This window comes from Hippocampus zosterae, chromosome 2 (assembly GCF_025434085.1).
Source record: "Hippocampus zosterae strain Florida chromosome 2, ASM2543408v3, whole genome shotgun sequence".
Taxonomy (NCBI): Eukaryota; Metazoa; Chordata; class Actinopteri; order Syngnathiformes; family Syngnathidae; genus Hippocampus; species Hippocampus zosterae.
The window spans coordinates 40,752,429-40,779,875 of record NC_067452.1 but is presented as its reverse complement, the minus strand read 5'-3'; the positions used below and the strand labels follow the sequence as shown (position 1 = coordinate 40,779,875).

Sequence of the window (27,447 nt, the reverse complement as noted above, 5' to 3'; positions counted from 1 at the left end):
AGAATTTTTTTAAAAAACGGAACTTTTGTTCGGTTGCTTTCAAGAATGTAGTTTGATTCATTCGAATCAATCATCAACTGCACACTCTTGTGAAAATTGTATTTATGTTATTAGTGACGTACGGTAAAGTGGCCCTGAAATGCAAGTCACAAACACCCCCAAAATTATTATTTTTAAAATGTGTGACTCCTTTTTCTTGTGTTCTTGCTTTTCTTTTTCTGCAATTCATTCTTTTTTTTTGCCTGACAAATAACTCATCAGAGAAACGTTGCATGATTTTTTTTTTATTTATTTAGCACTTGAAAACTTTTTTTAACACCTTCACCTTTCCCCACTTTGCTTGAATTCTTACGTCATATTCATCTCGTTTATTGCTTTTAAAATCTGGATTTATTGCTAGGAACATGGTCACAGACTCCATGCTGGTTCAGTTTGTGCAACTGGACTACAGTACAGCAGATGATAAACCCAGGAGAGGTTGTTATTTTTTTCCACACACATTGAGATTGAAACGACATGTTGAAATGACATTAAACGGCAGCTGAATTTATTCCAGCATGTTTCAGAAAATAATGATGATAGTCGTCAAACATGATCTCATGATGATACAAAGAGAAAAGACGACATAAAAACTTGATGGAAAATGATGATGAGTCTTTCGGGATACAGAAGAAAGTTTTGTTTTTCAGGTGAAATTTCGGGATTAACTGATCTTTAATTGATCCACTTGTGTCCAATTCTAAAATAATTGTTTTTTCCCACAACTTGCTGCTCTCTACCTAGGAGCTGAATGTCAAAAGTCACAACGGGACGAGAGCTTCATCCCAAAATCTCACCCCCCCCCCCCCAAAAAAAAGACCCAATCTTTTTTTTACATGTTACTCCTCTTCTCCTTCCCTCTCATAGATGGCAGTCATGCGGCCGGCAAAGTGGCGGTGGCGAACAGGCCACCGCCGACCTGCTGACCGAGGACCTGTGTGCGGGCGAGGTTGCGTTGCAAGGGAGGAAGGAACAAAAACCGGCGAGGAGAAGAGTGGCCAGCGTGAGGCTCTTTGCCTCAGGGCCCAGGGTGCGCTCACGTTCTGGTATGTTTGTGACACATCAAGAGTCGCGTCAGTGTTTGCGGAACACAAGCACGTGGCCTGGACGGAGGTGGCAGGAGCGGCAGCTACGCGAAGACGCTCCGCAGCCGACATCTGGGAGGATGACTGCAAGTGACTCCCCTTTCTCAGCAGGAGTGTCTTGAAGCTCTCACTTTTGGACGGTCTTTTACCTTTGAGGGATACCAAGGATTGCGGTCTTGGTCGAGGTCGGTGATCGGCTGAGGTCAGACCGGAAGAATCTCTTCGTCCGAACATCTTTCGCTTTGACCTGAGACGGACGCACGAATAAGAGATGTTCACGTCTTCCGGATGGATGGTTTTGCAGTCTTTTGTTACAACGAGGACAGAGGAGGGACGGAAGGTGACTCGAATAGTCTCGGCAAAAAAGTTGACCGTGGAGGGGGTGTCTAATGCAAGGGTTCTCAAACTGTGGTTGGGGGACCACCGCAAGCCGTAACTTGGGTGTTATGATTTTGTGCATACTTGACATTTACAAAACCTCTGTAAAGGGTCCGAAAAAGTTTGAGAACCCCCGGTCTAAGGCTTGAGGGTCTACATTCCACCTGCTAGCCTTCACTTACTGCCAATCAAGCCGTTCCTTCCCATAATGCACTGCTTCGTGCGGGAGAGAAAACAAGCACATGAGTCAACCCCATGAACGTGTCGTTGGTTGTATGTGTGTGTGGTTTTTACCTGTGGATGACGGCAAAGAGGTCCTCGGTTGTTCGTGGTCTCGCAGATTCACCCGTCAAGAAGCCAGCTACGCAACCACAAGAGAAGCCGTTTACTGACAACCCGCGGCTCGCATCAAACATTGACCGCGGGAACCGGCTTACCTTCAGAACGCCGGTCGGGATCTATCTTCCTGGCCGCAACCTCCTCTTCTTTATCCTCTTCCACGAGGAGGTCCGTCAGTGAGAGTGCGCCTTGCAGGTTGTCGCCCGACAGCACGCGGCTCAGGGAGCAGCTTCTCAGACCCACGGCGGCACAAAAACTGCTCTCCTTTGTCTCTGCCTCAGCCTCTTCGTCTGAAGATGTTGAAGATGATGATGAAGAGGATGAAGATACTCTATTCGGCGCCATTATTAGCAGGCGTCTTCCTGTTGGCCTTCTCTTCTTCCTTGGTTTGTCATTTCTGGCGACGGCAAACATCAGAGTTGATGTTTCTTCTTGCCCATCCTCACCCAGTGACCTCATCATCTTCCTATGATATTGTCTGTCCACAGGTTGCTGGAGGGATGTCCCAGTACCGATTTGGACTGCTAAAGAGCTACGCGTTAAAGTCTCGAAAGCCCACCGAGGTCCGGCGGCGCTGCCATCGAAAGAGGACCGAACACCCGTCGTGCTGGAGGGATGGCAGCCCTTATCGCTTGATGAAGTGTCACCGTGCAACTTGTTACCCGTGTGTCCACCGACACACCCTGTGGAATTCATGGTTTCCGGGAAGCATTGTGGATTTACAAGGTCAGATGCGATTGACGCCGAGCCACAGTCTCCTTTTGGCTCTGGAGATGCTCTCACCCCCAGAATACTAAGAGTGGGCTTCTTTGGAAGGATGGGCTTCTTCTTCAGGCTCGCGATCTCCAATGGATGGCGCGCGAAATCACCGCTGACCCGATGGTTGTCATGTTGTGTCCCGTATGACCACTTCGTTAACTTGGCCTCTGATAGCACTTGGGTCGGGGTACCATCAGACGGTTTCAGACAGGAACCTTCGCGTAGCCGATTATTCACCAGTCTGGCGTCCATTTGAGGATCCTCCGAATCGATTTGGCCATTTATAGGTTGATCGTGAGTGTAAACAGACGTATCCTTGGACACCGCCTCACAACGAGGCAATATTTCAGGCTGTGGTTGCTTTGAATCAACACGGGCAGGGGTATGAAGACTCGGAGCAACATCTCGCCGAGGAGTGTCAGAAAACTTGGCATCAGCTATCACGTTGTCTGGGGCGAGAACTTCCCGATTGGTAATGGAGCGAAGCTTGACGCTCCGCAAAGCCTGCGCAGTGACAAGAGGAGGGGCGAAGAGGTTGAAACCGTTCACACCGCGATTTGGGGGCCTGTCGAAGCCTGGTGGCTCGACGACATCGGGAGACATCGAGATCAGCGCGGCGTGATGGGAGGACTGCTTGACCGCATGGGAGTACGGAGGAGGAGGGGGTCGAGAGGCCGAGGGAGGCGGGAGAGGTGGGGGGACTGACAATGGCCGTGGGGAAAGGGGAATGGATGAAGGTAGGAGAGAAGAAGGACAGGGCGGAGAAGAAGGAGGAGGAAGATAAGAAGCCGAAAGAGGAGTTGGAAGATAGGAAGGCGGGCGACGAGGGAGGTCATGAGGAAGAGATGACGGTGGCAGAGGAGGGGGAGAAGGAAGAGGAGAAGATTTGAGGTGCGGGCAGTCAGGAGGAAGAGAAGAAGTTGGCAGACGACTGGGATGAAGAGATGATGGCTGTAGAGGAGCGGGAGGAGGAACGGAAGACGGCAGGAGGTGAGGGGGCTGAAGAGGAAGTGAGGATGGAAGAGGAGTTGGGGGATAGAGCGAAGAAGGTGAGAAATGAGAGGGGTGAGGAGGAAGCGGGGAGCTCGGAAGAGGAGCGGGATGTCCAGGTGATGGTTTCGTAGGAGCACGTTGAAGAGGAAGATTTGATGATGGGAGAGGAGGAGGAGGAGGAGGTGGAGGAGGAAGAGAAGTATGGGGCGGAGGACTGGGATGAAGAGATGACTGTTGGAGAGGAAGAGAAGATGGTGAGAGATGAATCGGCCAAAGAGGAAGAGATGACGGTGATAGTGAAGGTGCGGGGCTAAGAGAAGGGTGAGGGAGAAGACCACAAGGTGGCAGTGGAGAGGGATGAAAAGATGAAGGTCGGAGAGGAGGAGACGACAGTTGGAGATGCGGAGTCGGCTGAAGAGACGGCGGGAGAGGCGGGGGAGGAGGAAGAGAAGAAGGTGGCTGAGGTGTGGGTTGAAGAGGTGACAGCTGGAGAGGGAGAGGACGTGGAGGAGGGGGGTGAGTACGCTGAGCAGAGGAGTTGGAGGAGGAGCAGGATGACAACGAAGAGGAGGAGGAAAAAGAGGAGGAGAGGAGAGAGGACCTCCTATCCGGAGGGAGGGGCTTCGACTTCTTGGGAGACGGTGGGAGAGAGTTTACTGAAGGGTAGACGAAAGGGGAGTTTTGGGAAAGCGACGAGGCTCCCGGGGAGGTGCCCGTCACGGGGGTACTGGACTGGCTGGAGTAACCGCTCGAGGGGGAAGTGAGATGTTGAAGTTGTCCCTCCTCTTTTGAGACCAGAGAATAATAGCTGAGTCCAAGATTGCGGCCAGAGGTTGAGGGGGTGTTGTCGGTTGACGCTGCATGTTGGTCTACACTCCAAGTTTCAAAGTTAACGACTGTGCCAGAGTCGAGCTTACTCTGGCGTTGTGTGTTATGGTCCCGAGGTACCCAGGGATCATCCAAGACCTGCGCTGACGAGCCAGGACTGCTCTCCACAGCGGGGCTCGATGATGAATGACACGACTTGTTGCGGCTGTTTCGGCGCCTGAGGGAGTCGGTCCGTAAAGGTGGCGGAGGCGGACGCTTAGACTTGCGGAGGGAGATGCTACGGCAGGAGGAGGAGGTGCTGGACAAACTAGTTCGACTCTGCCAGGAAGACAAGGTCATCACATCCTCCGAGTACACCGACACAAAGTTACTCGAAGAGGAGCAAGCAGAAGAGACCGCAGGAACAGGACTTGTCTCCTGGTTGATGGGACTCCAGTTGCCACCAGTGCGACATGTGGGCTTTAGGGAACCATGGCTCACGCAGCGGGAGGGGATGGACCCCCCATCCAGAGACTCTGGATCTGCTATTGAAGTGGAAGAGGAGCGGTAGTGGCTGCAGTTTGGAGACTCGTCACAGTTGATTCCAAGATCACTGGAGCAAGTCCTCCCCCACTTCCGGGAACAGGAATGGGCGCTGAGAGGAGAGGGGGAAGGACACTGAGGACCGGCCCTTAGACTCACACCACAGGGTATCAGTGGCTGTAGGTCAGGAGAGAAATCCTGGAGATGGAAACAAAGACTTAGTTCAGTAATACATTCATTCATTCATCTTCCGAGCCGCTTGATCCTCACTATGGTCGCGGGGGGTGCTGGAGCCTATCCCAGCTGACTCCGGGCAGTAGGCGGTGGACACCCTGAATCGGTTGCCAGCCAATCACAGGGCACACAGAGACGAACAACCATCCACGCTCACACTCACACCTAGGGACAATTTAGATTTAGCATGTTTTTGGAATGTGGGAGGAAACCGGAGCACCCTGAGAAAACCCACGCAGGCCCGGGGAGAACATGCAAACTCCACAAAGGGAGGCCGGAGCCGGAATCGAACCCGGTACCTCTGCACTGTGAAGCCGACGTGCTAACCACTGGACTACCGGGCCGCCCCTTTGTTCAGTCCTGTTCATCAAAACTTCATTTTCCTAAAGGGAAACTTGTCTGTTAACTTATTTACTCTTCAATAAACCGATTCCACTTTCAAAGGGAGCACAGCATTTGTGAGCATTTGCTTCGATTGCTTTTACCTGGTCTAAGGTCCGGTCTAGTTTCTGTCACCAAATTCTGGGTTAGGGTTACCAAAGTCACCAAAGTCTGCTGTGCCGTGGGCGTGTAACTGAAAATGCCCTCGGTCCGCTGAAATGCCCACTTCTACCAAGTTCCCAAACATGATCAACTCGGAATGCCCCGGCACGAAAATGAGGCCCCCCGACGGTTTTTACGCCGCATGCGCCTGTGCGCGTTTTACGAAAACCTCACTGAGTCAAGGGCAATTTTGAGAACGGGTTTGTACTTCCCAATCATCTGTCTGAAGACGGTAGTTCAAGAGGGGCAGTGATTTTCCTAATTCATCTTCCTTCAAGTATTGCCCCGTGACGATGGCTTATGGAAACGGACCTGGGAACCGGATGAGGAGGCGCTGAGTGTCCTGTAAGAGACACTGTTGCAGCTGGCGTCTGAGTCCAGAGAGGAGCTGGTGGCCATGCGGGGCAGGCTGCGGACGTTCGAGGAGCAAGAGAGGCTGTCGACACGCGGTGAGGTGAGGGACATCATGAGGCTAGCAGGCCCCTCCCCCCTCGGGGCTCGGATCTTCCTCGCCAGCGACTCCCTCTTCCTCAGGACCAGGTCCTCCTCTTCCCGTTGGCCAAGCGGAGAGGCTGTGGAGCACTGATCAGCAGGCGAATCTGAAATGGAACATAGGAGGAAATGTGATGGAGTCGCCGATTTTCCGTTGACCGAAGAACTCGGGCTGCGTTTCCCCAAACTCAATCATCGTTAAAAGAGCGATTGGCAAAGTGTGCCATGTGGGTTCCTTTAATCATACATAAGAATCCCCAACCAGTTCGCGAGTACAATTCAGTTGTATTTTACTTTTGAGTTCAAGACAAATATTTGAATTGGAATCAATGAACTATCGCATGTTACCTGTATCCTGTCGATTGACGACGCCCACATGGTTCACGGGGACTGTTACACGGTGGTTCGGATTCCGGCGGCGGCAACTTGAGGAGTCCAGGTTGCAAGCCACTTTTCGGAAGCTGGCCTGCCGATCAAAACTCTGACCTGTCGCCGAGGTGTTGAAGACACAACTTGTAAGATTAAAACCCTTGTGTGCTCCAAATTAAAAAGGCCTTAAGTTACGCATTTTACAATTTTTGTAATGATGTATTTTGTGTTATAAAAACATTCTTTATTTTTTTTTCAAACACTCAAAATGTTCAGAGGGATCTGTGCTATCCATACATATATAGTTTTTATTAGTTCTTTGGGATTTTTTATTCTTTATTTTTTGCAAAAGCAAAAAAAAATTGTGTCTGGAGGTCCCAACCAAGGCCTACTAACAATCCCGACCGGACGTGTTTATGTAAAATGCATTGGTTTGAAGTCTCCTGCAAAAAGGCAAACTCATTTGCGATCCTCCTTGCGTCTGTCCAGGCGAAAACAAAGCGATTGACGTAAAAATCGCGTGAAATGCATGTATACACATTAGGTTTACGATGCATTCAAAAATATGAATTATAATGGGTCTCTATGGTGCAAAATATGTCAATTGTGAAGATTAAGGTATCAAAACGTTTTTTTATTATTGCTGCAATGCCTGAGAATTATCCGCCAGTGACGTCATGAAATTTAGGCCATTTTAGAACCTCTCCATAAGTTTCAGCTCTCTCTGAATGCCTTTGCCTTTGATTCAAAGACATCCTGATGAGCCTTAACCCTCGTTAAGGCTCACCTCGTTAACCCTCGTTAAGGCTCATCAGGTCCAAAACACAAGTGTGAAGCTCAAGTGATTCCTGAACATTTCGACTTCAATTGTGCTTCACTCGCCATTTCAAGTGAGGGTAAAAATGGCATTCCGACCAGTGTCCAGGCCCGATGCCCACCTGTTATGTTGATGGGAACTACTTCAGTCGTCACCGCATCTGCCTGTTGCCTCATCCTCTCCTCCGGGGTCGGGAGTCGGGGGTTTGGCTCCGCCTTCACCCCGAGGTCCGTCTCATAACCAAAGACGTCCCAGCAGGAGGTGAGATCAATAGGGTTGAGGATGAGTGGGGTCAGAGGACGTGTGTTGTTGAGGATGACCGTCTCCTCTTCATCCGAGGAGGCTGAGGACTGGGACAACATCTCGGTTTACTCGCCTGGGTGCATCTACTTTCAGCTTCGTACAATCTACCAGGGCTTCACTAGAAGAGTCAATCTTTTAGCCCCTTTGCGGTCAGTATGGCCCAATTTTTATATGTCTCTAAAAAAAAATTCACGAGACTGGGACTGGGTGTGTTTCGAGGTTTCCCTCCCGGTGCAGTTTGGCCTACAAGCCTGACCTTTCAACCTGTTTGTTTTTATGTGTCGTCACCACTGACTTTGGTGGAGCCAAGGGGCTGCCGTGATCGTGATGTGAAACAGAACACACTTGGATTTAGGTACTTTACAAATGATTGACAGCCAAAGTACAAAGGTGTCAAATCCAGGTCGAGAAAGTAAACCCATGCCACAGTTTCTTGAGCCGCAGGTGCTTCTACTCAAAAGCTCCCCGATCCTCCAGTTTGTTTTATAGAAGACAAACTGCAGCAGGGTTTACTTTCTGAACATGGATTTGACACCTCTGTCAGATACGAGGATTTGCATTGCGGCCGTCGTCGTGTTGGAACAACTCTGGGTCAGGGTACTATTCTACCGGTACTCTATCGTCTAGTCTAGGGGGGGGGCAGTGTTTTTACCTTTCTCCGCCAAACTGACCACTCGAGACAAAGAGAAAAGCACGACTGAGAGAGAAAGTCCCAAAATGTGGACCTCTGAAGTGACAGAAGGACGGACAGAAGAAGAGACAGTGAGACCACTTAGAGGGGTTAGACCGGAGGTTGACCGAAGTCAAATATTTGCTTGTTTAATTAGGTTTTGAAGTTTCTTTGTTTTTTTTCCAGACGGTCATTTTGGATGAAGAGAAAAGCTCACTGACAAACTCACCGGACCGACGATTGTCATTCATGTTCAACACTGTGTTTGCCTTTTTAAATTTGCAGCCTTGTGAAATGTTTAGGGGAGGCTCTCACCATCTTTCTGCTTTTGTCCCGCCATCGCCTGTGCACCTTGCCCTCTGATTGGCGGAGTCCAGGTGATGTGTAGGAGGTGGGGCTCGGTGTGCCGAGTAGAGAGGTGGTCGGGTTGCTGTCTCCATGCTGGGTCACTTTGCAAAATGCTACGCACGCGCGTCCACGTCGAGAAAAGAGACAAAAACAAAGGATTTGGGGGTCCAAAGTCTTCCTTGTGGACACAATGTCAGTATGTTCCAAGATGCTTTGAGATATTTGTGACTTCATTTACTGCATAAAGCTAATGAAGTTGCTTTAGCTTAAGGCTAACCGACAATGCAAAACACCATAGACGGGCTAACGAATAGCATCTGTGCAGCGGCGTTTAACCCTTCAAGTGATTAATATTTGAAAACAAAGAGTGGCGCAACACATAGAGACAGACAATGGAGCAATACTCACAGGGATATATTCTTTACCCTTTAAAAAAAAAGGACTAATATGATTGCAGCTTACTGCGTCCATTTTGGAATTCTTCACGTGTCTCTTCTTAGCTCGAATGCTAATAAATAATGCAAAATGCCATTGACGGGCTAAGAAATAGCATCAATTTGGTGCAGTTCAAGCAACACATTTTTGACCGCAAGACATCTAGACAACAGATAATATAACAATTCGCATTGGGTATATATTATTTATCCTCTGTAAAAAAAATGGCAAATATTATTGAGTTTGGCTCACAGTTCAAGGCACTACTTTGACGGCGTCAAATGACAGGAATCCCGCTCAACGAACGCACCCAGGTTTTTGCAACCCAGCGATGCATTCATTCTTGAAACAACTCTGACCTTGCAAGTCCTCGGCGTCGCTCGCCTGCGGTCCTTTTGCGGGGATGAAGAGCAGACCCTGCTGGGGTGTCTGGGGAGTGTAGCGAATGGACCAGCGGTCGCAGTCCTCTGCTGCAGACAGGAGGAAGAAATCACGACTTGGTTCGGATCTGGATGCCACGCTTGCGATGGGTCGCCGGCATGTGGCACACCTCAAGCTGTCCTTTCCAAAAACTGGTCGAGCTATTGCGTGCGTACAAGGGACACCCACTCACTGACGCACACGCCACAAGCATGCAGAGATGAGAACAAACTCACCTGTGTTTTTTCTGAGATAACTGAAGACAAATTTGATGGCTGCGCCGATCAGAACCATTGCGCCAACACCCCCCTCCGCCGGCCCCCCCCCCCTCACACACACACAAATACAACCTCAGCAGGCTGCAGTACACGCGCGCACACACGCAACGAATGCAGCGGAACACCACTGCAGCGCAACTCAGTGATCCTCACACTCCTCTTCATCTACCTTCCTCATCTCTCTCTCTCTCTCTATCCATCCCTCTCGATTCCGATGTCTCTTTTTTTTGTCCCTCGCTCAATATTTTCTCGCTTCTCTCTCTCTCCCTTGCTCGCTCGCTACTTTTTCCAGTCAAGTAATCAGACTACCGCAACTCATCAAGGTCAGAGAAAATTATTTACATAATTTATGACGTATTTCTACTTCCACCTGAAGGTAAATGTTCGGATTTTGAGAAGAAAAAACAAAACAAAAAATAAGTGTCACCACCGATTACCCACTGAAATAAATCGCACACCATTTCCGGCCACGGAGATCCGTCGTGGATGTATATTGTGTCCGCAGCAACAAAAGTAACAGTTCAGGACTCTTAAAATACAAGAGTACACACTGAAGGGCCTCGACAAATAACATTTTAGAAGACCGAGGAAAGGGGGAAGGGAAACTCTTGCTGTTTGTGGTAGCCTTCAACTTCGCGTTCTTGTCTCAGGAAGTGACGTCACGCACTCGTCGTGTCGTGTTTTTCGCGCAGGAGGTCCCCAAATCTAATTCTTTTAAAAAAAAAACAACAAAAAAACAAAACATTGCATCTCATGAACCCATCCGTCCATCCGTTTTCTGAGTTGCTTATCCTCGCGAGGGTCGCGGGCGTGCCGCTCAGCTTTATTTTGGCGGGAATGGGCGGGAATGGGCGTGGCCAGATCGCTGACTCGAAAGTGGCATTTTTAGAAGAGTTCGTTTTGTAGCGCGTATCTGCTGAATATAATTCTTAAAGTAACTCGTCATCGAACTTGGTTTCTTATAAATCAAGTAATCAGTACAGTACGTGACTTTTTTCAAGGTAACTGTGGCCACGCTGATTCTTTCCCTCTTTCCCATCTGTCTTGATCGTTTTCTTCTCTCTATTCCATTTATCTCCCATCTTTCGCTTTTCACCCCACTCTCTCTTCTCTCTCTCACACGCACACACACACACACACACACACACGAGCATAAACATATTGGCAGTCAGCCAATATGCAAGTGTGCCCTTGCGTCTGTCACCGGGTGATAAGGTTATACACACACACACACACACACACACACACGCACACACACACACACACACACACACAGCGTTCTGTAAAGATAAAGGCATAGTGAGCGTGCATTTATTTATTTATTTTTCTCTCAACGCTGGAGGATGTGTGTGTGTGTGTGTGTGTGTGTGTGTGTGTGTGTGTGTACGTGTGTGTTTGCAAACACGTTAAACCTCACTTTGTAGGCCTTTTTACTTGGTCCTCACTGTGCCACAAGTGCAGGAATGTGTGTGTGCGTGTGTGTGTGTGTGTGGCCGCCCTAATGGATTGAAGCTTACTCTTTCATCACGTTTTGGCCTGCAACCCAAAGTAAGAAAATCAACCAAATAGATTGGAGCACTCGTGAGCCAAGGTGCCACTTGTATGCAGAATTTCCCTGAACCGGTCGCCACCTCCGGGCACACATAGACAAAAAGCCATTCACAGTCACAATCACCCCGAGGGACAATTCAGGGTGTTCCAATCACCCCCTGTGCATGTTTTTAGGAATGTGGGAGGGAAAGCGCAGTACCCGGAGAAAACCCACGCAGGCACGGGGAGAACATACAAACTCCGCAGGGGAAGGCCGGAGCTGGAATCGAACCCCCGCACCGCTGCACTGCGAGGCGGATGCGGGAACCAGTCGTCCAAACGGTTAAAATGGACGAAAAAAATTTTGCTCCAGATGGTGGACCAAAATGAAGAAATTCAACAAGAAAAACATCAAGGAGATTTATTGCGCTTGCTTTAGTGGGCCGCATAAAACGATGGGGCGGACTGGATCTAGCCCTCGAACCATAATCGCACCATCAACTTGAGTTACAACCCGGTTGGGACCAACTATCGAGGCCAGTGGAGCAACTCATTCTTTCTCGATGCCTTACAGCTCGTCTTTCTTCCATGCCTGTTTAATTAGTTTTAATAATTGGACAGGAAGTGGGTCACATTGTTACAGCAGCAAAGCGGCCCCGCGCAGTCACCTACATTCGTTATTCATAGATCTAGGCTGTACAAATCCTGCCCCAAGTGGCCATTTGCGCCGTTTTTTTTTTCTTTACCGCCCTCGATTGAGGTGTGGTTTCGCGAAGGCATGCGAGGCTCACAGGTGAGGCTGCCAAGTAGCAGTTGTCGAACGCTAAAGCCATCTGTCGTCACAACGAGCTGTTAGCCCGGCGTATGGAGCCGCGGCTAATCCTTAGCAAACATACGGAAGGTCACAGAAAGCGGGGTTAATTAAGGGAGAACTGGGTTGGACGGATCCGTTGTATCAAACGTGCGATTTGAAAACCCGGTTTTGAAATGTTGCCGTCGTCACACAAATCCAACAACAATCCGCGCTCACGCTAACACCGCGGGACAATTTAGAGTGGTCCATTAACCGGCCATACATTTTTTGGGGGGGAATGTGGGAGGAAAGTGGAATACCCGCAGAAAACCCACGCGGGCATGGAGACAACATGCAAACTCCACACGGGGAGGCCAGAGCCGGGATCGAACCCGTGAACTCTGCACTGTGAGGCTGACGTGCTAACCGGTGGCCCACCGTGCTGCCCAATCATTTAGGGCTTTTTTTTGGGGGGGGGGTGTTCATGTCGACAATGCGTTCATGTCGTCCCCCGAGTTCCATAAAGAACAGCTTACTACTACAGAACTAACCGGCCATACATTTTTTGGGGGAACGCGGGAGGAAAGTGGAATACCCGCAGAAAACCCACACAGGCACGGAGAGAACATGCAAACGCCACACAGGGAGGCCAGAGCCGGGATCGAACCCGTGACCTCTGCACTGTGAGGCTGACGTGCTAACCGGTGGTCCACCGTGCTGCCCAATCATGTAGGGCTTTTTTTTTGGGGGGGGGGGGTTCATGTCGACAATGCGTTCATGTCGTCCCTCGAGTTCCATAAAGTTTACTACTACAGAACTCCAAACTTTCTGAACAGAATACCTTTGCACAAAAGGGGCGTGGCCTCCCTCCGTTGCCGCTTTTTAAAGCCGAAGAATTTGCTTTTACGCTTCTTGCCGGGCCGGTAGCCGTACTGCGGCGGCACCTCTAGTTCCCGGACTTTCAGAGGTGACGGGTCAGGAGGTACGTAGCCACGGCGAGGCTCCGGGGTGGGAGGGCAGGAGCTAGTCCGTCGCCACTGCGGAAGGGCGGGGCGGGGAACCTGATGGGACTGCGCAGGCTGCTTTCTGTGAATTTCAGCGAATGACGTTTTGCCGTGGGCCTCCGGCGGGACGCTTGCGTAGATTCGGTCGTGCGGCGAGCGGTGATGGTCGTCACAAGGTTTGGGATATTGCGGCTGAGGCGGGAGGGGCTTTTGGTGCCCGGTGGGCGGCCAGCCGGCCATTCCTGCATTTCGTCCCCAAATGGCTTCCTGGTGCTGGTGGATTTTAGCCGTCAGCAGACGTCGCCGAAGACTGCCCTCCGTCTTGGGCTGAAGCGGGACCATCTTACGAGGAAGAAGCTGGTCTTGCTCCTCATCGGGCTCCGAATTCCAGCACTGCGACGCCACGCTGTTCCCCGCTGCCACGTCTCGACCCAAACACTCCACGTAGGAAATCATCCTGTCGTGAACGTCTGAAGAATGCCACGGCCCGGGCCACCGACAAATACTTCTTTCTTCAAAATAAAAATCTGGCTCTTGACATTTTTAGATCAGGTGAAAAAAACCCTCAAGTCTCAGAAAGCGACTCGTCCGACCTTGCCGCAGCGCAGAAGCATCCGAGCATAAATGGGATCTTCCTCTGAGTGTCGCTTGTGTGTTGCTAATCTACTAATGAGGATTATCCAGATCTGCAGATGGTGACCGACCTTAACACATGTTGCTGCGTCTTAAATTCCGGAGTCACCCTGCATCGTTCCTTCTTTGGATCTCGGACACCGTGCAATCGTGTCAGACCGAAAATTTGGAAATGAGTCGTCGCCACCCAAATCACTTCTGATGATCTCAACTCAATTCAAAGCAGCTCACAGAGGTGGTGAACGTAGCTCAATTTTTGTATTTGAGGCTTGGACGCACCAAACTTACATCCAGTATGGCTGGAAAAGTGACACCGGACAAACTGCACGAACTCCACCCAACGGGTACGCACCTTCTGTTCATTTGTGATAAGTGATAACCCGCCAAAGCAGCAGATGGCAGTGTGGTCAGTGTTCTTCGGAGATTTAAAATGACTTTGATGCACCACCTAAAGCACATATCGTATCATGGAAGAAAAACCAAACCAAAACAAAAATCATGAGGATCCTCAAAAAAAAAAAAAACAAGGATTCCTTCAATAAATAATCATGAATAAATATGAATAAAAAAAATAAAAAAATGAATAAATGACCACATCATGTGGTTCATACCAAACCTATTGTGTGGAAACAGCGTGAGACTCGATCCATACATTTGATTACTTCTTACTCTCTTTTGAACATATAGTATGTTTAAACGATGACGATTAATGTGATTTCTTGTTTAAATATTTATGTATATTATATTATTTATATATATTATACATTAAACTTTCTATTACAATGTACAGTATTATCTGTTTGTACTGTATGTTCAATTCATAAACAAACGAGACACCCGTCGGCAGATTGGGACTTCTCGCGGTATCATTTCAAACGAGAGCTCGACGAGATGGAGTTGTGATTGGCTAGAGCGAAAACAAAGCGACGCTGCGATTGGGTAAACTCAAGGGAGATCGCACGAAACGCACGATCCGATTGGTCACTCAGAGGCAAGTCGTGACGTCACTGGGACGCCTTGCCGAAGTGGTAGGTTTGCCTTATGTTTTGTTGTGGGGGGGGCGGAAAAAAAAGGAATTTCCATTCTTTTTGCGCTGAGATTCTACGCGACAACAGATTTGACATCCGTCAGGGGCAGGTCGGTTGACGCGAGGCTGGAATACGTCGCCGCGAAAGAACAAGCAATACAATTAGCATGTTCGCTGTTAGCCGCATCATTGTTTTCAAAGGGAAACGACTGTACTCGGACAAATAACTGGATTGCTTTTTTTCATTCCGATTTCACAGGGCGATTAATCATAATTACACCGTGTTCCGTTTCGGCCAATAAATCAAGCTTTGGCCAGGAAGTACACATTGAGTGTGTTAGTAATAGATCAATAGTTCTACAATCAGGTTCAGTTTTTTGTTAAATATTTGATCAATATCCCTACCCGGCTTTCCAAATGCATTTTCTTTGGTGATACCGTTAAAATAATGAACCAATATAAATCCTCTCCAAACTTTATCCACCATCGATTTGACCCACAACCCGTACCTGGTTGCATAAGTGTGCACACCTCGTATGACCGCAAATGAGGCTGTGTTCAGAAATCAACCAACAATCACATGCAAACACGTGCTAAATGGTAGTGAGCGCGCACCCGTCGCGATTGAAAGTGCCTCTTAATAACCTCAAATCAAGTTAAGATGTTCGAGTAGGCTTTCCCTGACATGTTTTTCTGCTTTCCAAAATAAGGGTTTGTGTTAACGTTTGATTGCTCATAATTTCCTCCACATTGACTATGTTCTAGCTGAAAAAAAAAATTGTTTACGGTTTGGAATCAGGGCCAGAAAGTTTCATAAAAATAAAACCTCCTGAACGGCTTTCTGGATCTGTTTGCCACCACGCAGCCATGTCAGTCATCCAACAACCTCGAGGGGAAGCGGGCGGCGGCGGCAGCGTGGCCGCCCACCTCCAGTGTCCCCTCTGCGGCAGTTTTTCCAAAACTCACGCCTATCAGCTGTCGCACATGGCCTTCGCCCATCCCACCTACTTGGACGGCGTGACGATGGGTCGCCTGGGCAACGTCGTGATGTACCAGAACGGCGTCCATTTGTTCCACTGTGCCGAGTGCTTCTTCACCAGCCGCGACTTCAACAAAGTCTATCAGCACATCATCGCCAAACACTGCTTGGACGAGGCGGCGGCGGCTGCGGCGGGAGGAGCGGCCGACGCGGAGGACAACGGGAGCGAAAAGGGGGACAAGGAAGCGGACGAGGAAGCCAAGGAAGCGGACGAGGAAGCCAAGGAAGCAGATGAGGAAGTAAAGGAGGAAATGAAGGAAGTCACCCAAGTAGACAAGGATCCAAAGGAAGCCAACGAGGAGGATGAGGCAACTCCTCCGAGACCCAACGGCGGCGCGGAGGTGAAGGATGAAGACGGCACGTCTGAGAGGTCCATCGGCGAGGCGGATGAAAGCGTGTTGCTGTTCGACGGCGACATGTACCACTGCCTGATTTGCGGCTGCTGGAAAAACAAGCTGAAAGGTTCGGCCATCACCCACGCGGTGCGAAAACATAGCATCCCCAGAGCGTTCACCTCCCAGAGGATCCGACAGGATGACCTCGCTCCAAAGTCTGCCTTGACACCCAAACAGCATCTGAGCGGCGGTGCGGAGGAAGAGGAAGAGGACGGCCTGAGCGCCGACCTTCTGAAAGAAGAAATGACGGCCATGGACAAAGTGGTCCACTTTCGCTCCAATCGCTACGTCTGCGTCCTATGCGGCTGGAAGGCCAAAATGAAAGGTGAGGCCCTAGAGTGGGGAGCTCTCATCCATTCTTTCCATTTTCAATTGGGGGGGAGGAAAAAAAATACTGATTACAGTAATCCCCCGTTTATCGCGTTAACGGGACCAAAACCACCCGATAAACGAAAATCCGCGAAGTAGCGACCAATTAACATACATTAAAAAAAAAGCCCCACGTAGGCCTTTGCGCTTGAGTAGAGCACTAACACACACGCACACACACACACACACAGGCCAGGATCCCACAGCGTGCAGCAGACGTGTTTATGATTAGTCAATTAAGGATGATTAGACAATTAAGGATGGAAGAGACCTGCTTTTGTTCTTATAAGCCTCCTCTTTGTCGCTCAGCCACACACACACACACACACACACACACACACTAAATAACACTTAAGACACCAATTAAAGATCAAAGAGTAACCCATGTGACATGACAGAAGATGCACAGCCAATCAACATGGCTTTACATCTTCTCAGCCCCCCCCCCACCCCACATGTACTTTATATGTTGCTCAATGTGACTCACTGTTTTGCTGACTTTCACTGCTTCTTGCGGACTTCAAAAAAATACATATATATATACACTGCATATTTTTTTATTTTATGAATGTTTGAAAAATCCGCAATGCACCAAAGCCGCGATAAACGAAGCGCGAAATAGCGAGGGATCACTGTATTCACTTTTAAGAATGTCCAAATCATACTTTTTTTTTGGCAGTACGCTAGGATTTTAAACCAAACCGTCATCGTCACTTTGTCATCGTTATATGAAACCGTGCCTCTTTCACCCACAATTTTAGGATCGACTGATCTGCCTTTTGGACTATTTACGGCGTCACAGCGCAAGCTAAACTAAAACAAAGATCGCTCTCTGTCTCGTATACATTTGTGACCCAAACTGGAATATATCTGCAAAATTTAACAGAAAACCATGAAGGCAAATCGATACACACATAAAATATGAGACTCCAACAAAGATTGTCGATTTCTGTTGTCACAGCAACCAAGCGCCCGCGCACCTGCAAAGTTGTGAAGTGTAAACAGTGTTGATATTTGATTTTTAAATTCCACTGGAGACAAAGCAATAAAGTGTATGTTTTGTAGTGATCGTCATATTTAGCAGCGGTAATAATGCTGCCCGTCATCACCGCAAAATATTTCAAGCTCCTCCCTCTTGGGGGGAATTTCGAGTGACGAGTGCTAGCATGTAAACGGGGGGGATCCTGGGAACATGCAAGAGAGGAATGAGCGGAGCCCATAGTCAACCAAAAAAACGTGAGACACGCGACATGTATTTTCATCAAATGACTATCAGTCAAGAGGAGAGCAGCAGCATTATGGACCAACTGGATACACTTCACGGAGAATTGGCTGACTCCACAAAGTAAAATGCGTGACGGAAATGGAACCGAGATGTGACGAAAGCACGAACGGCTGTTTCCAAGTGTTGTGTGTAAGTTCAAAGGTCGCAACTTGACCCGGACACTCACCGACGTTGTTTACCTCGCAGGTTTTACCATCAGTCACGTGGTGCGTTGCCACGACGTGGAGCGACCGTACGGCTGCAAAGACTGCCCGGCCACGTTCTTCCTGCCCAGCCGACTCCAGCAGCACATCCGAGCGGCTCACCGGCCGGGACGCTACGCCTGCCCCTTCTGCAGCTTCAGGTCAAACGTCCTGGCTGGCTTCCGGAGGCACTGCAGTCGATGCACCGCCCGCGAGGAAGGCGAAAGAGGAGTCGGGTTGCTGATGGGCGAGGAGGGGCGAGGGGTCGTGGTGGTCAAGGAGGAAAGCAAGGAGACCAGGGCAGGCCGGAAGAGAGCGCGCAGGCTGATTGAAGAGGCGGGGGGTGAAGATGAGATGTTCTAACGCGGGGCGAGAAAAAAAACTGGACATACGGCCCGCCGACAGGCACAATTGATGCATTCCTTGGCCGTCACTTTTTCTACAATGGGTTGATTAAAGTGTATTTAATCATTTATCTCATTCAATAATTGGTTGCATTTGTGAAGGGAAAGGAAAAAAAAATAATGGAATGGAAATCACATTTTGTAGTACAGCACAATGAAACTCAACGGATTCAACCTGTCCAATCGAAAAAAAAACAAAAAACAAAATGAAAAGACCAAAAGAGGGAGACAAGAACGGGTGACCGCTTTTGCATCAGCTGGCGCATCGAATTTCTGAGATGAAAGAGCAAAACGAGGAAGGAGGAGGCGCCAGCGAGTAAGATTAAGTAAAACCAGTCGTAGAATTGATCAGCGATCCAATCGAAAATGAGCATGAATTCACTACATTTCTAATGAATTGGGATGACCCCCCCCCCCCGTTTTTTCCATCCGGTGTCCCTCACCCACATCTCCTCATGATGGTCACGGGTGAGCTGGGCCTTTTGTAGCTGACTTGAGGCAAGCGGTGGTGGTGGTGGTGGTGGTGGTGGTATACACCCTGGATTGGTCGCCCACCAGTACCAGTCGTAGGACTCTCAGACGGCCATTGCCAACCCATGTCCAATCGAGAACACGAATCTTGCTGTAGCATCCGAGCGCATGGCAGAGAGGCCGGATTCAAACCCCGAACCTCAAACTGTAATGCGGACACTTGCCACACTGTTCCATTGTGTCCCATCTGTTTTAAAAATGGAACGTGGCCCTGGAGCACTTGAGTTTCTCCGCCCTGTTTTGCTTTCATTCGCCAACATTTACTCCTCCTTCCTTCGCATTGCGTGTGTGGCAAGGAAACTTTTGCCGGTGTGTCAAGACGACCCGGCGTTGGCGTTGAGGCGAGGCAGCGATGCCGATTTATTGATTCATCACAAACAAACAAACAAAAACCAAAGCCACCAAATCGCAAAGCGATGTCACTCGGCCACGGAAACGGCTAACAAATCTGCAATGATCTCGCCGCGCTTCTCGCTAGCGAAAGGAAGTCACGGCGCCGCGATCGAGTGCCACGTTTGTTCCGCCGCTCGAAACTAAATTGACACGGTTCACAATAGCCCCCGGTTTGCGATAAAAAGCTCGGATCACACGAAAGCATTGCGGGATTGCCCCCCATCCCCCGGCCCCATCCCTCCCCAAAACAAAAGGACTTGGCGTAATCGCGGTGGCGACAACAACAGAATTCCGTTCCGGTTGCTGCGAGCCAAAGAGTTCAGACGGTCAGGCTTCACCATCTCCTCCGCTCGAAGTCTTTCAAACGTCAAAAACAAGCGCCGTCAAAGCTGTGCGAGATGAGACGAGATCGCCCCAATGGCTTCCAACCCCCCCGCCCTCCCCCCCACCCACACACACGCACACAAAATCCACCGTCGGCCGAAAACAATGACCGAGCGTCCGTCTGGTTTCCGCAGCAAACGCCGCGCCGCAAACCTCAAACGTGTCGGGGGCACCACGCTCCCTCCAGGGCGGCCATGTTGAGTCCCCTCAGACCGGGATAGTCGTCGTCGTCGCCGTTGCCGCGGTTGCTCCCGTCGCGGCCCTTCAAGCCCGACGCGTAATCGCTCGACTCCTGACGGAGGAATGAAGGAGGGGTGGGGTGGGGGGGGGGCGGGCTTTGATGAATATTCAATTTCCTGTCCTGCGTGTCACTTCCTGTTAACTCACTGTCCGCAACGCGGGCTCTCTGAATGGCGGACACACCATCTGGAAGCGAGGGATCGCTACGTTGAAGACTTCCTTGTTGTCTGAGGCAAGAAAGAAAAGACACGGAAGAAAATAAATAGCGATAGCGAAAAAAAAAAGGTCAGTACTGTTCACATTTGACTCGCGTGTCGCAGTGTGTCTGTTGTGTGAGAGTGAAAAACAATTCGGTGGCGTGTATGAGAGCGTTTCTGTTACGCGTGTTTCACTTGTAATTGTGTCAGTCTGAGAGTGTTTTATTTGCGAGCGAAAAAAAAATTTCGGTGTGTTTCAGTCGGATGTCAAAGTGGCGCAGTTGTGTGCGGTGAGCAAAAGGAATGTCATGTGTGAGAGCATTTCAGGTGTGTTAAGTTTTGGGAGGATGGAAGCATTTCATGGGTGTGTGAGTGAAAAACTATTCATTAATAGGAGTGTCGCAAGGAGTGTTTGTGAAACACGGCGGGGATGTCATGGCGCGTGAGTGTTTCAGTCGTGTGAGAGCGTTTCATCTTGAGTGGAAAGAAAGTAGTAGCGTGTATGTCAGTAGTTTGTGAGAGAGCGTTTCAGTAGTGGTAGTGAGAGTGATTCAGAAGTGTGAATGAGTTGCGCATTTGAGACGGAAAAAAAATCCCATTCTCTCAGCGAGCTCTCAGTTGCTTTTGTGTTTCAATTTCAGTAGTATGTGAGAGAGTGTTTCAAGAGTCTCTCAAAGTGAAAACAATGTGCGCAGTGCGTGAGAGAGTATTTCAGTCATGAATGGAAGCAAAAGCAAAGCAAAAATCCGGCCGTAGTGTAGCGTGACAGAACACTTCCATTGTGTATATGAGAGCATTTCAAAATCGAGTGTGAGAGTGTTTCAGTGAGAGGAGAGTGCGTCGGCATTTTAAAAGACTGACCAATTTCAGTCAGTCAAAAAACCCGCAGAGTCCAAATGTTTTCTCCGTATGTGAGAGCATTTCGTTGTGCACGTGAGAGAGATATTTTTTTTTTTGCGTGAGCTTCTCGAATTGTCTTACCGAGTCTGTGGAAGGTGTAGTGTCCCTCCATGTACTCGGACGGCGTGGAGAAAGTCGTGCAGCTGGCATACTCGTGAACTTTTCCCGGCGTCATGACCGGAAACTCTCCTGCTCTCACACACAAACGCACTTAATTGCTCACTTCCCCCAAGCAGAGTCGACCCCCCCCCCCCTCCGGCGAGTTGAGCAGCGTACCGACCACGCCGGGCCCCTGCACCTCCTCCACGTTGCCGTCGGACGTGGTGATTTTCCAGTAGCGGCTGTCCAGCTGGCAGGCCACCTCGGGCGGGGCGCCGCTCGCCATCTCGATTCTGGGCGGGCACATATTTGGCCGGTCAGCGGCGGGGTCAAGGGGGGGGGGGGGGGCGTCCGGCGCTGATGCTGACGCACCTTACCTGATGCGGTAAGTGAAGAAAAAGTGCGGCGGGTGGACGGAGGAGAGCTCGGGCAGGAAGGAGGTGGAAACGGAGACGGTGATGTCGCCCGTGGTGGTCACGCAGCTTTTGTCGTGCACGTACCTGCGGGGGAGCGACGTCAAGTTAAACACAACCGAACTGTGCATAACCAGTGATTCTTTCGCGTAGCACTCGTGGTGGTGGTGGGGGGGGGGGACGGGCGTCGTCACATTAGTCTCGCGATAGACTCACTGCTCTAAACAAGTTCAAATTCCAGAGACATGGCTCTCGCTTTCGGAAATTAGCATCTCGCTACCTGCGACATTTGTAGTCTAAGGGGGGCAAGTCGGGAGGATTGTACTTGCGGACGCTGCAGAGAATCCGATTTTTTATTTATTTATTTTTGGGGCGGGGGGTCTTTTTCGGTCTTTTTTTTTTTTTTTTTGGTGCCGTCTCTGAAACACTCGAAAATGCCTCCACAGTCCTGTCGAAATAGGAAAGTAGTACCCCAAGACGTGTCGAGGAAGTCTGTGTTGAGGTGATGCATCTCGTTTGAAATGATTCACAATCAAATATATTTTCAGCTGACAATTAATGGAGGCAATTGTTAAGCTTTTGGGGGAAGGTGGGGGAATCAATGACTTTTTAGGGGGGGGGGTTGCTATTCGCAGCAAAGCGCAGACCCTAAGACCTCCAAGATAGCATGAGATGGCGTACCTGAAGATCTGGTCTCGGATGATCGGGTACTCGCCCGTGACCACGTTGTTGACGTAGGTGGTGAACCACTCCAAAAAGGAGGAACCTGAACACATCCAGCACACATTTGTTTCTTTTTCACAAAAACAGCGTGTGGACACGTGTGTGTGTGTGTGTGGGGGGGGGGGGGGGGGGTAGTAACAGGGAACCCACCTGTGATAAACATGTCTATGACGGAGGGATCCTGGGCTGTCTGATCCTGACAGAGAGAGAAAAGTGACAATGACACAAGCAGCCATGATGTAACATTCCCCCCCCCCTGCTGGCATGAAGGTTGTACAAACAGGGCAGGGGTAGAAGCTCTCAAACTTGCGGCGCCCTTCGGTGTGCTCCAGGGCCATGTATTGGCTGAGGCCCGTGTGGAAGCAAAACGTGAGCGGAAGGCAGCGCCTCATCCCCTTCTTCTGCTGGAACCCCCCCGCCGCCGTCTCCACGTCCAGCAGCACCTCCGAGCGGTAGTGATTGGACAGCGACATGCTGCCCATCAGCCTGAAGGGGACACGCAAGGCCGCGAAGGCATGAGGACGCACGCGGCCGTAATAAGCATACAGGTAAGCGGCGTACGCACATAGAACATACGTAGCGCAACTCACACCCACAGACATACACTCAAAAGGGACATACAGTGAAACTCCTCTACAACGAAACCCGCATGGACGAAAATACCTCCTAGTGTGAAAAAAAATGTTCATGCATGAAAAGCCATTCCCACTTTTCTGCTCTGCCTACAATGAAAAGCCCCCCCCCCCGGCCCCCCGTTCCGTTACAAGAAATCTTTATCTCTGCTCTTGCCTCGCAACGAGATTCACTACAACGAAAAAAAAAAGCCTTCCGCAAAAGTCTAACCCAACAGCAACCACCACACTCCACACATGTGCAGGAGTACAGGAAGTATTTGTTTCAGACGCAGCGCGAACGTCGCATTGCTAAAATGGTGACAAAACGGACCTTTGCGGATCAAGGAGTTAAGAAACGGAAAGCATTCACGCTTGAAGACAGGATAAAAGTAATACAAATGAAAGATGGAGGAAGCAAAGTAAAAGACATTATGCAAGAAATTGATGTCAGTGAAAGTGAATGCCGATCGTAAATTTCGCAGTTTCTTTCCCTTTTTTTTTTCCTACGCTGGCTATATCAAGTGTCAAATAAGAGTACCGGTATCTCATGCTTGTGCACAATGGGAATAAAAATAAAAAGTACATATATACATTTTTTGTGTGTGTTCGTGTATACATCTGAGATAAAATTTGCTACAGTGAAAAGCCCCCTGTTGTGAAAAATCTCTTGCTGCAAACATGATTTTGTTGTAGATTTGTTGTTTGTTGTATATGTTAAATGGCTCCATGTACAGCACTTAGTACGCAGCGATGGCTGTTTGAAAGTGCTCTAGAAATACAGTTGAGTTGAGTAGTTTCACTGTACTGCGACATATGCACAAGGACACGCACGCGCGCGACGCAGCTGCGAACATACTGACCCTGGGATGACCAGCATCTGGCCATTGTGTATGCGGTACGAGCAACGGTAGTCGTCCGGAAGGCGGCAGCCGATCTGAGCCTCGATGCTGCCCAGCTCTGCCTCTGTGGCACCTTCTGGACCGCCAAACAAACAGAAAGGGGGAACCCAACATGAGGTAGCAAGGACGACAAACGCTAAGGGTGCATTTGCAGTAATCATATAGTCGACACGCTTGCTACGCAGTGCATTCAGGGTACTTTCATAACATGGGGAAACGTGCCGCACCGCTCCGCACATTCATTGCTTTTTTTTTTTTTATCTCGAGAATGAAAACTTGAAATCACGATTCCATTTTGATGAATGGTCCAGCCCTAGTATGCGGTAGATTGCAAAGTTAGAATAATATGGGGATGCGAATGCAATGAGAGCGTCTCATGACATCACCCTTAAGTGACGCGATCATTCGTGGACATCTCTGCCGCAGGAAATTGGTCAGCTGTTCCCAGGCTCTTTTCAACACAGAGTAGTACTGGATGTAGCGGCCCAGGTCGTCGTAGTACTCCCTGAAGAGGTTGAACCAGGACCGCCTGCTGCGCACCCGCTCCGAGCTAAAAATCGAAGCACATTTCAACAAAACTTGTGCAGGTCAACAACAACCAAGTAGGGCTGCACAATTTTGCACATTACCAAACCTAAGTGGCTCACACCATGCCTCATTGCACCCCCCCAAATCCCCCCCCCTCCAAAAAAAATCTGAGGAATACAACCAGGCGGATTTTAATTTGAAAAACTGTACTTGTTGATGGTGATGGCGCAACACGAAATCTCAAATTCTAGGCCAATCGGAGCAGGGCCTACCAAATTTGAATTAGACTGGCAAAAAAGGGGCGTGGCTTTGAACCCTTACAACTACTCCAGGTCAATCTTCTAGAAGTGTCATTGGAAAGGGGATTCAACAAGGAATCCAAATCGGCAATCATTTAGAAGATTGGTACATAAATTAGTAACTTGACCTTATAAGATTTTGCGTTGCGACATGACTGGCAACCAGTACAGCAAGTTTCATTAACATCAAGATTTGTATTGGTTAAATCCAAGGAGTAATTTGGCATGGAATTCCCCAAGTATGTATTTGTTCATATTGTTTCTCTGGAAGTTGATGCAAGTTGATGCATCAACTGAAAAAAAAAAAACTTTCAAAGCTTGTGTAACTTACTCTGTGAGCAGCCAGTGTTTGGAGCACAGCGACCTCCACAGCGGATTGTGTTTGGACAACTCATTCAGCCTCCTGTTGGTGGAACTGATGCTGTAGACCAAGCACACATACAATTGCATTCGTTTGAATAGCAAGGTGGTGGTAAAAAAAAAGTCGCAATAAGATTCAACTTCATAACTGTACTTGAGTGGGCGTTTTTTAATATCTGTACTTTGCTTCAGAATAGCACTGTGAACTCAGATTCCCCCCCCCTCCCCGACTTCGCAACTCATAGCTCCCAGTTCAAAGACTTTTCCTAGTCAGAAGTGGGAAACGTCCGACTTCCCACCTTCCTCGAATGCAGCATAAGAGTGGCAAACTTTTAGCCAGTCAGAATGACTGAGCAATAAAAACTGTGCCATAGAAACTTGTTTATGCTTATCGCCTTTGGCTTTTGTTCAATAAAATGATTACATTAAATTGAGTCTGCATAGGAATGTTGTTGTGTAAGGCAGTTTATACAGTAAGACACATTAACCCTCTTTTCTGGAGTGGGAGAAGCAAGATATTCCCATTCCGTGGGGTTGCATCTAAAAATTGCCTCCATTTATTACACCACGTTTCTATTCAACATGGTATCAGCGTTGAGTCAACACACAAACCAGTCCAGACGTTTCCACAAGCATCTACTTCAACTGCAGTAGGGGGTAGGAGTACTTTTGCAACCTCTTCATAGTCGGTCATGGCTGGCTAAAGTAATGAAACTATGACATGTTCGTCTTTTGCATTAAAGTTCAACACTCCGTAATCGGCTCCGTTTTTAATGTTTGTTGTAATAAGACACAAACATTTTTTTAATCAACCGCTGTCGTTGCTGATTTCATAACTTGACAAGTTGGCTGGCAAAATGCTAACTGTTGTTGTTGTTAGCCGTCTTCGCTGCACGGGGACCTCTTTACTTTCCGCTCGTCTTCGGCAAGAAACATCACTACCACCTTGTATGTGCGGTGGCCGGAAGAAGCGTTCGGTATCTTATACTCACTGGACCAAGTCTCGAAAGTCAAGGAAGGACAATATGTGCAGCAGCGGGTCCGAAGGTAGCAACTCCATTCGAAACTCGGTCGCCATTGTTGACAATCTTTTTCTTCTTCTCCCCCTCCACGGCCAAGTCAACTGTTGGCTAATCATTTTTAAAGTGCGACGTCGCCCCCATCTGGACGATATAACCACCTACAAAAACAAACAGGACGCCAGATGGGTCTGGAGTTTATCATGGCAGCTGGTGAAAAGAGGGTTCGCCGCCCGTTAGAAAAGATAATCCCCTTGCTAGAGAGCGTCCCTTTCCCTTCGAATTCGAAGATAACCGTAGCAAGCGCAAGGCGGCATTGTTTTTCATGTCGTTTTAATTTTATTAATATTATACCCATTTTTTCACAATTTGGCGCAATGACATGGTTTTCCTCTTTTATTAATTTACATCACGTGCGTTTTTATAATCAGTCGCTAGCTCGCGTTAGCTTGACTTGCTATCCGTAATGTTTATCCTGACGATTGTAAACACCTGAACACGAACAAAAACAGTACACGTACAAAAATAAAAAGGAAACTTTAATACCAGTTATACCCATTTTTTCACAATTTGGCGCAATGACACGGTTTTCCTCTTTTATTAATTTACATCACGTGTGTTTTTATAATCAGTCGCTAGCTCGCGTTAGCTTGACTTGCTATCCGTAATGTTTATCCTGACGATTGTCGCGAGCGTGCTGGAACAATTTTCGGGCAAGTAAAAAAAAAAAAAAAGTACACTCTGAACTGGGTGCCAGCCAATCGCAGGGGACGCGTAGGTCATGCTATGAAAACAACTTGTTCATACACCTCTGCTCATGCTGGGAAGTGAGGTTTTAAAAAATGACGTCGGCAAAAACACACATTGTGTATTAAATTTTTTTCCTCCAAGCCTAGGCTGAGCTTGACTTTCGATGTTATTAAAATAACTTAGTCCCATTTGCTAATTGTTCGAATTGAGTAAGAGGAACAACAACAAAAGCTACATTTCCTAATAACAACTGAAAAACGCCTGGATTTCCTGCAAAAAACATAACCATTCCCCATTCAAAATCAAATCTTCAGTTCACCCAAGAAGCGTGTTGTCGGGATGTAAGAGGAAAATTAGAACCCGAATCTACTGGCTGTGAGGCTAACTATTTTCACACTGCTTCATGATACATGAGAAATAATGATCACAGAATAGATTCCCCTGTCTTCTTGGGTCTTGCAACCATTGGGCAAATTTTCGAGCTGTGGGACACACTGATTTTGTGGCTCTTGAATTCTCACACATGAATGAAGTGTAGTCCTTCCTGCCTTTTGCTCTCAGTAGGCTCTCCTCTTTCCGTCAATA

At 48.7% G+C, this 27,447-nt stretch overlaps 3 protein-coding genes across 9 annotated transcripts; 1 reads left to right on the top strand and 2 right to left on the bottom strand.

The window, feature by feature from the left end:
• Positions 1-525: 525 nt before the first annotated feature.
• On the bottom strand, positions 526-13,950 carry LOC127592981 (NHS-like protein 1). Of its 5 annotated transcripts, none has more exons than XM_052054142.1 (11): positions 13,017-13,950; positions 9,514-9,624; positions 8,687-8,832; positions 8,354-8,428; positions 7,520-7,748; positions 6,561-6,698; positions 6,033-6,319; positions 1,940-5,141; positions 1,797-1,863; positions 1,685-1,718; positions 1,219-1,371 (listed from the first exon to the last, which is right to left on the bottom strand). In XM_052054142.1, the coding sequence occupies exons 1-10, from the start codon at positions 13,633-13,635 to the stop codon at positions 1,691-1,693; spliced, it is 4,902 nt and encodes a 1,633-aa protein (XP_051910102.1). In that variant the 5' UTR covers positions 13,636-13,950; the 3' UTR covers positions 1,219-1,371; positions 1,685-1,690. The 5 variants fall into 5 exon arrangements, with proteins under 5 accessions (XP_051910088.1, XP_051910108.1, XP_051910095.1 ...); XM_052054145.1 differs by having other exon boundaries at positions 1,685-1,715; XM_052054128.1 differs by lacking the exon at positions 1,685-1,718 and having other exon boundaries at positions 526-1,371.
• An 800-nt stretch (positions 13,951-14,750) lies between these two features.
• Positions 14,751-19,010, top strand: LOC127593696 (zinc finger and BTB domain-containing protein 17-like). Of its 2 annotated transcripts, none has more exons than XM_052055304.1 (3): positions 14,751-14,840; positions 15,705-16,598; positions 18,114-19,010. In XM_052055304.1, exons 2-3 carry the CDS (start codon positions 15,707-15,709, stop codon positions 18,470-18,472), a joined length of 1,251 nt encoding a protein of 416 aa, XP_051911264.1. In that variant the 5' UTR covers positions 14,751-14,840; positions 15,705-15,706; the 3' UTR covers positions 18,473-19,010. The 2 variants fall into 2 exon arrangements, with proteins under 2 accessions (XP_051911264.1, XP_051911256.1); XM_052055296.1 differs by having other exon boundaries at positions 14,790-14,949.
• A 370-nt stretch (positions 19,011-19,380) lies between these two features.
• fbxo3 (F-box protein 3) lies at positions 19,381-26,238 on the bottom strand. Of its 2 annotated transcripts, none has more exons than XM_052055229.1 (12): positions 26,086-26,238; positions 25,065-25,154; positions 24,293-24,484; positions 23,868-23,982; positions 22,675-22,879; positions 22,544-22,589; positions 22,352-22,436; positions 21,635-21,757; positions 21,435-21,550; positions 21,240-21,347; positions 20,209-20,288; positions 19,381-20,113 (listed from the first exon to the last, which is right to left on the bottom strand). In XM_052055229.1, exons 2-12 carry the CDS (start codon positions 25,126-25,128, stop codon positions 19,976-19,978), a joined length of 1,272 nt encoding a protein of 423 aa, XP_051911189.1. In that variant the 5' UTR covers positions 25,129-25,154; positions 26,086-26,238; the 3' UTR covers positions 19,381-19,975. The 2 variants fall into 2 exon arrangements, with proteins under 2 accessions (XP_051911189.1, XP_051911183.1); XM_052055223.1 differs by having other exon boundaries at positions 24,293-24,456; positions 26,086-26,206.
• Positions 26,239-27,447: the final 1,209 nt, after the last annotated feature.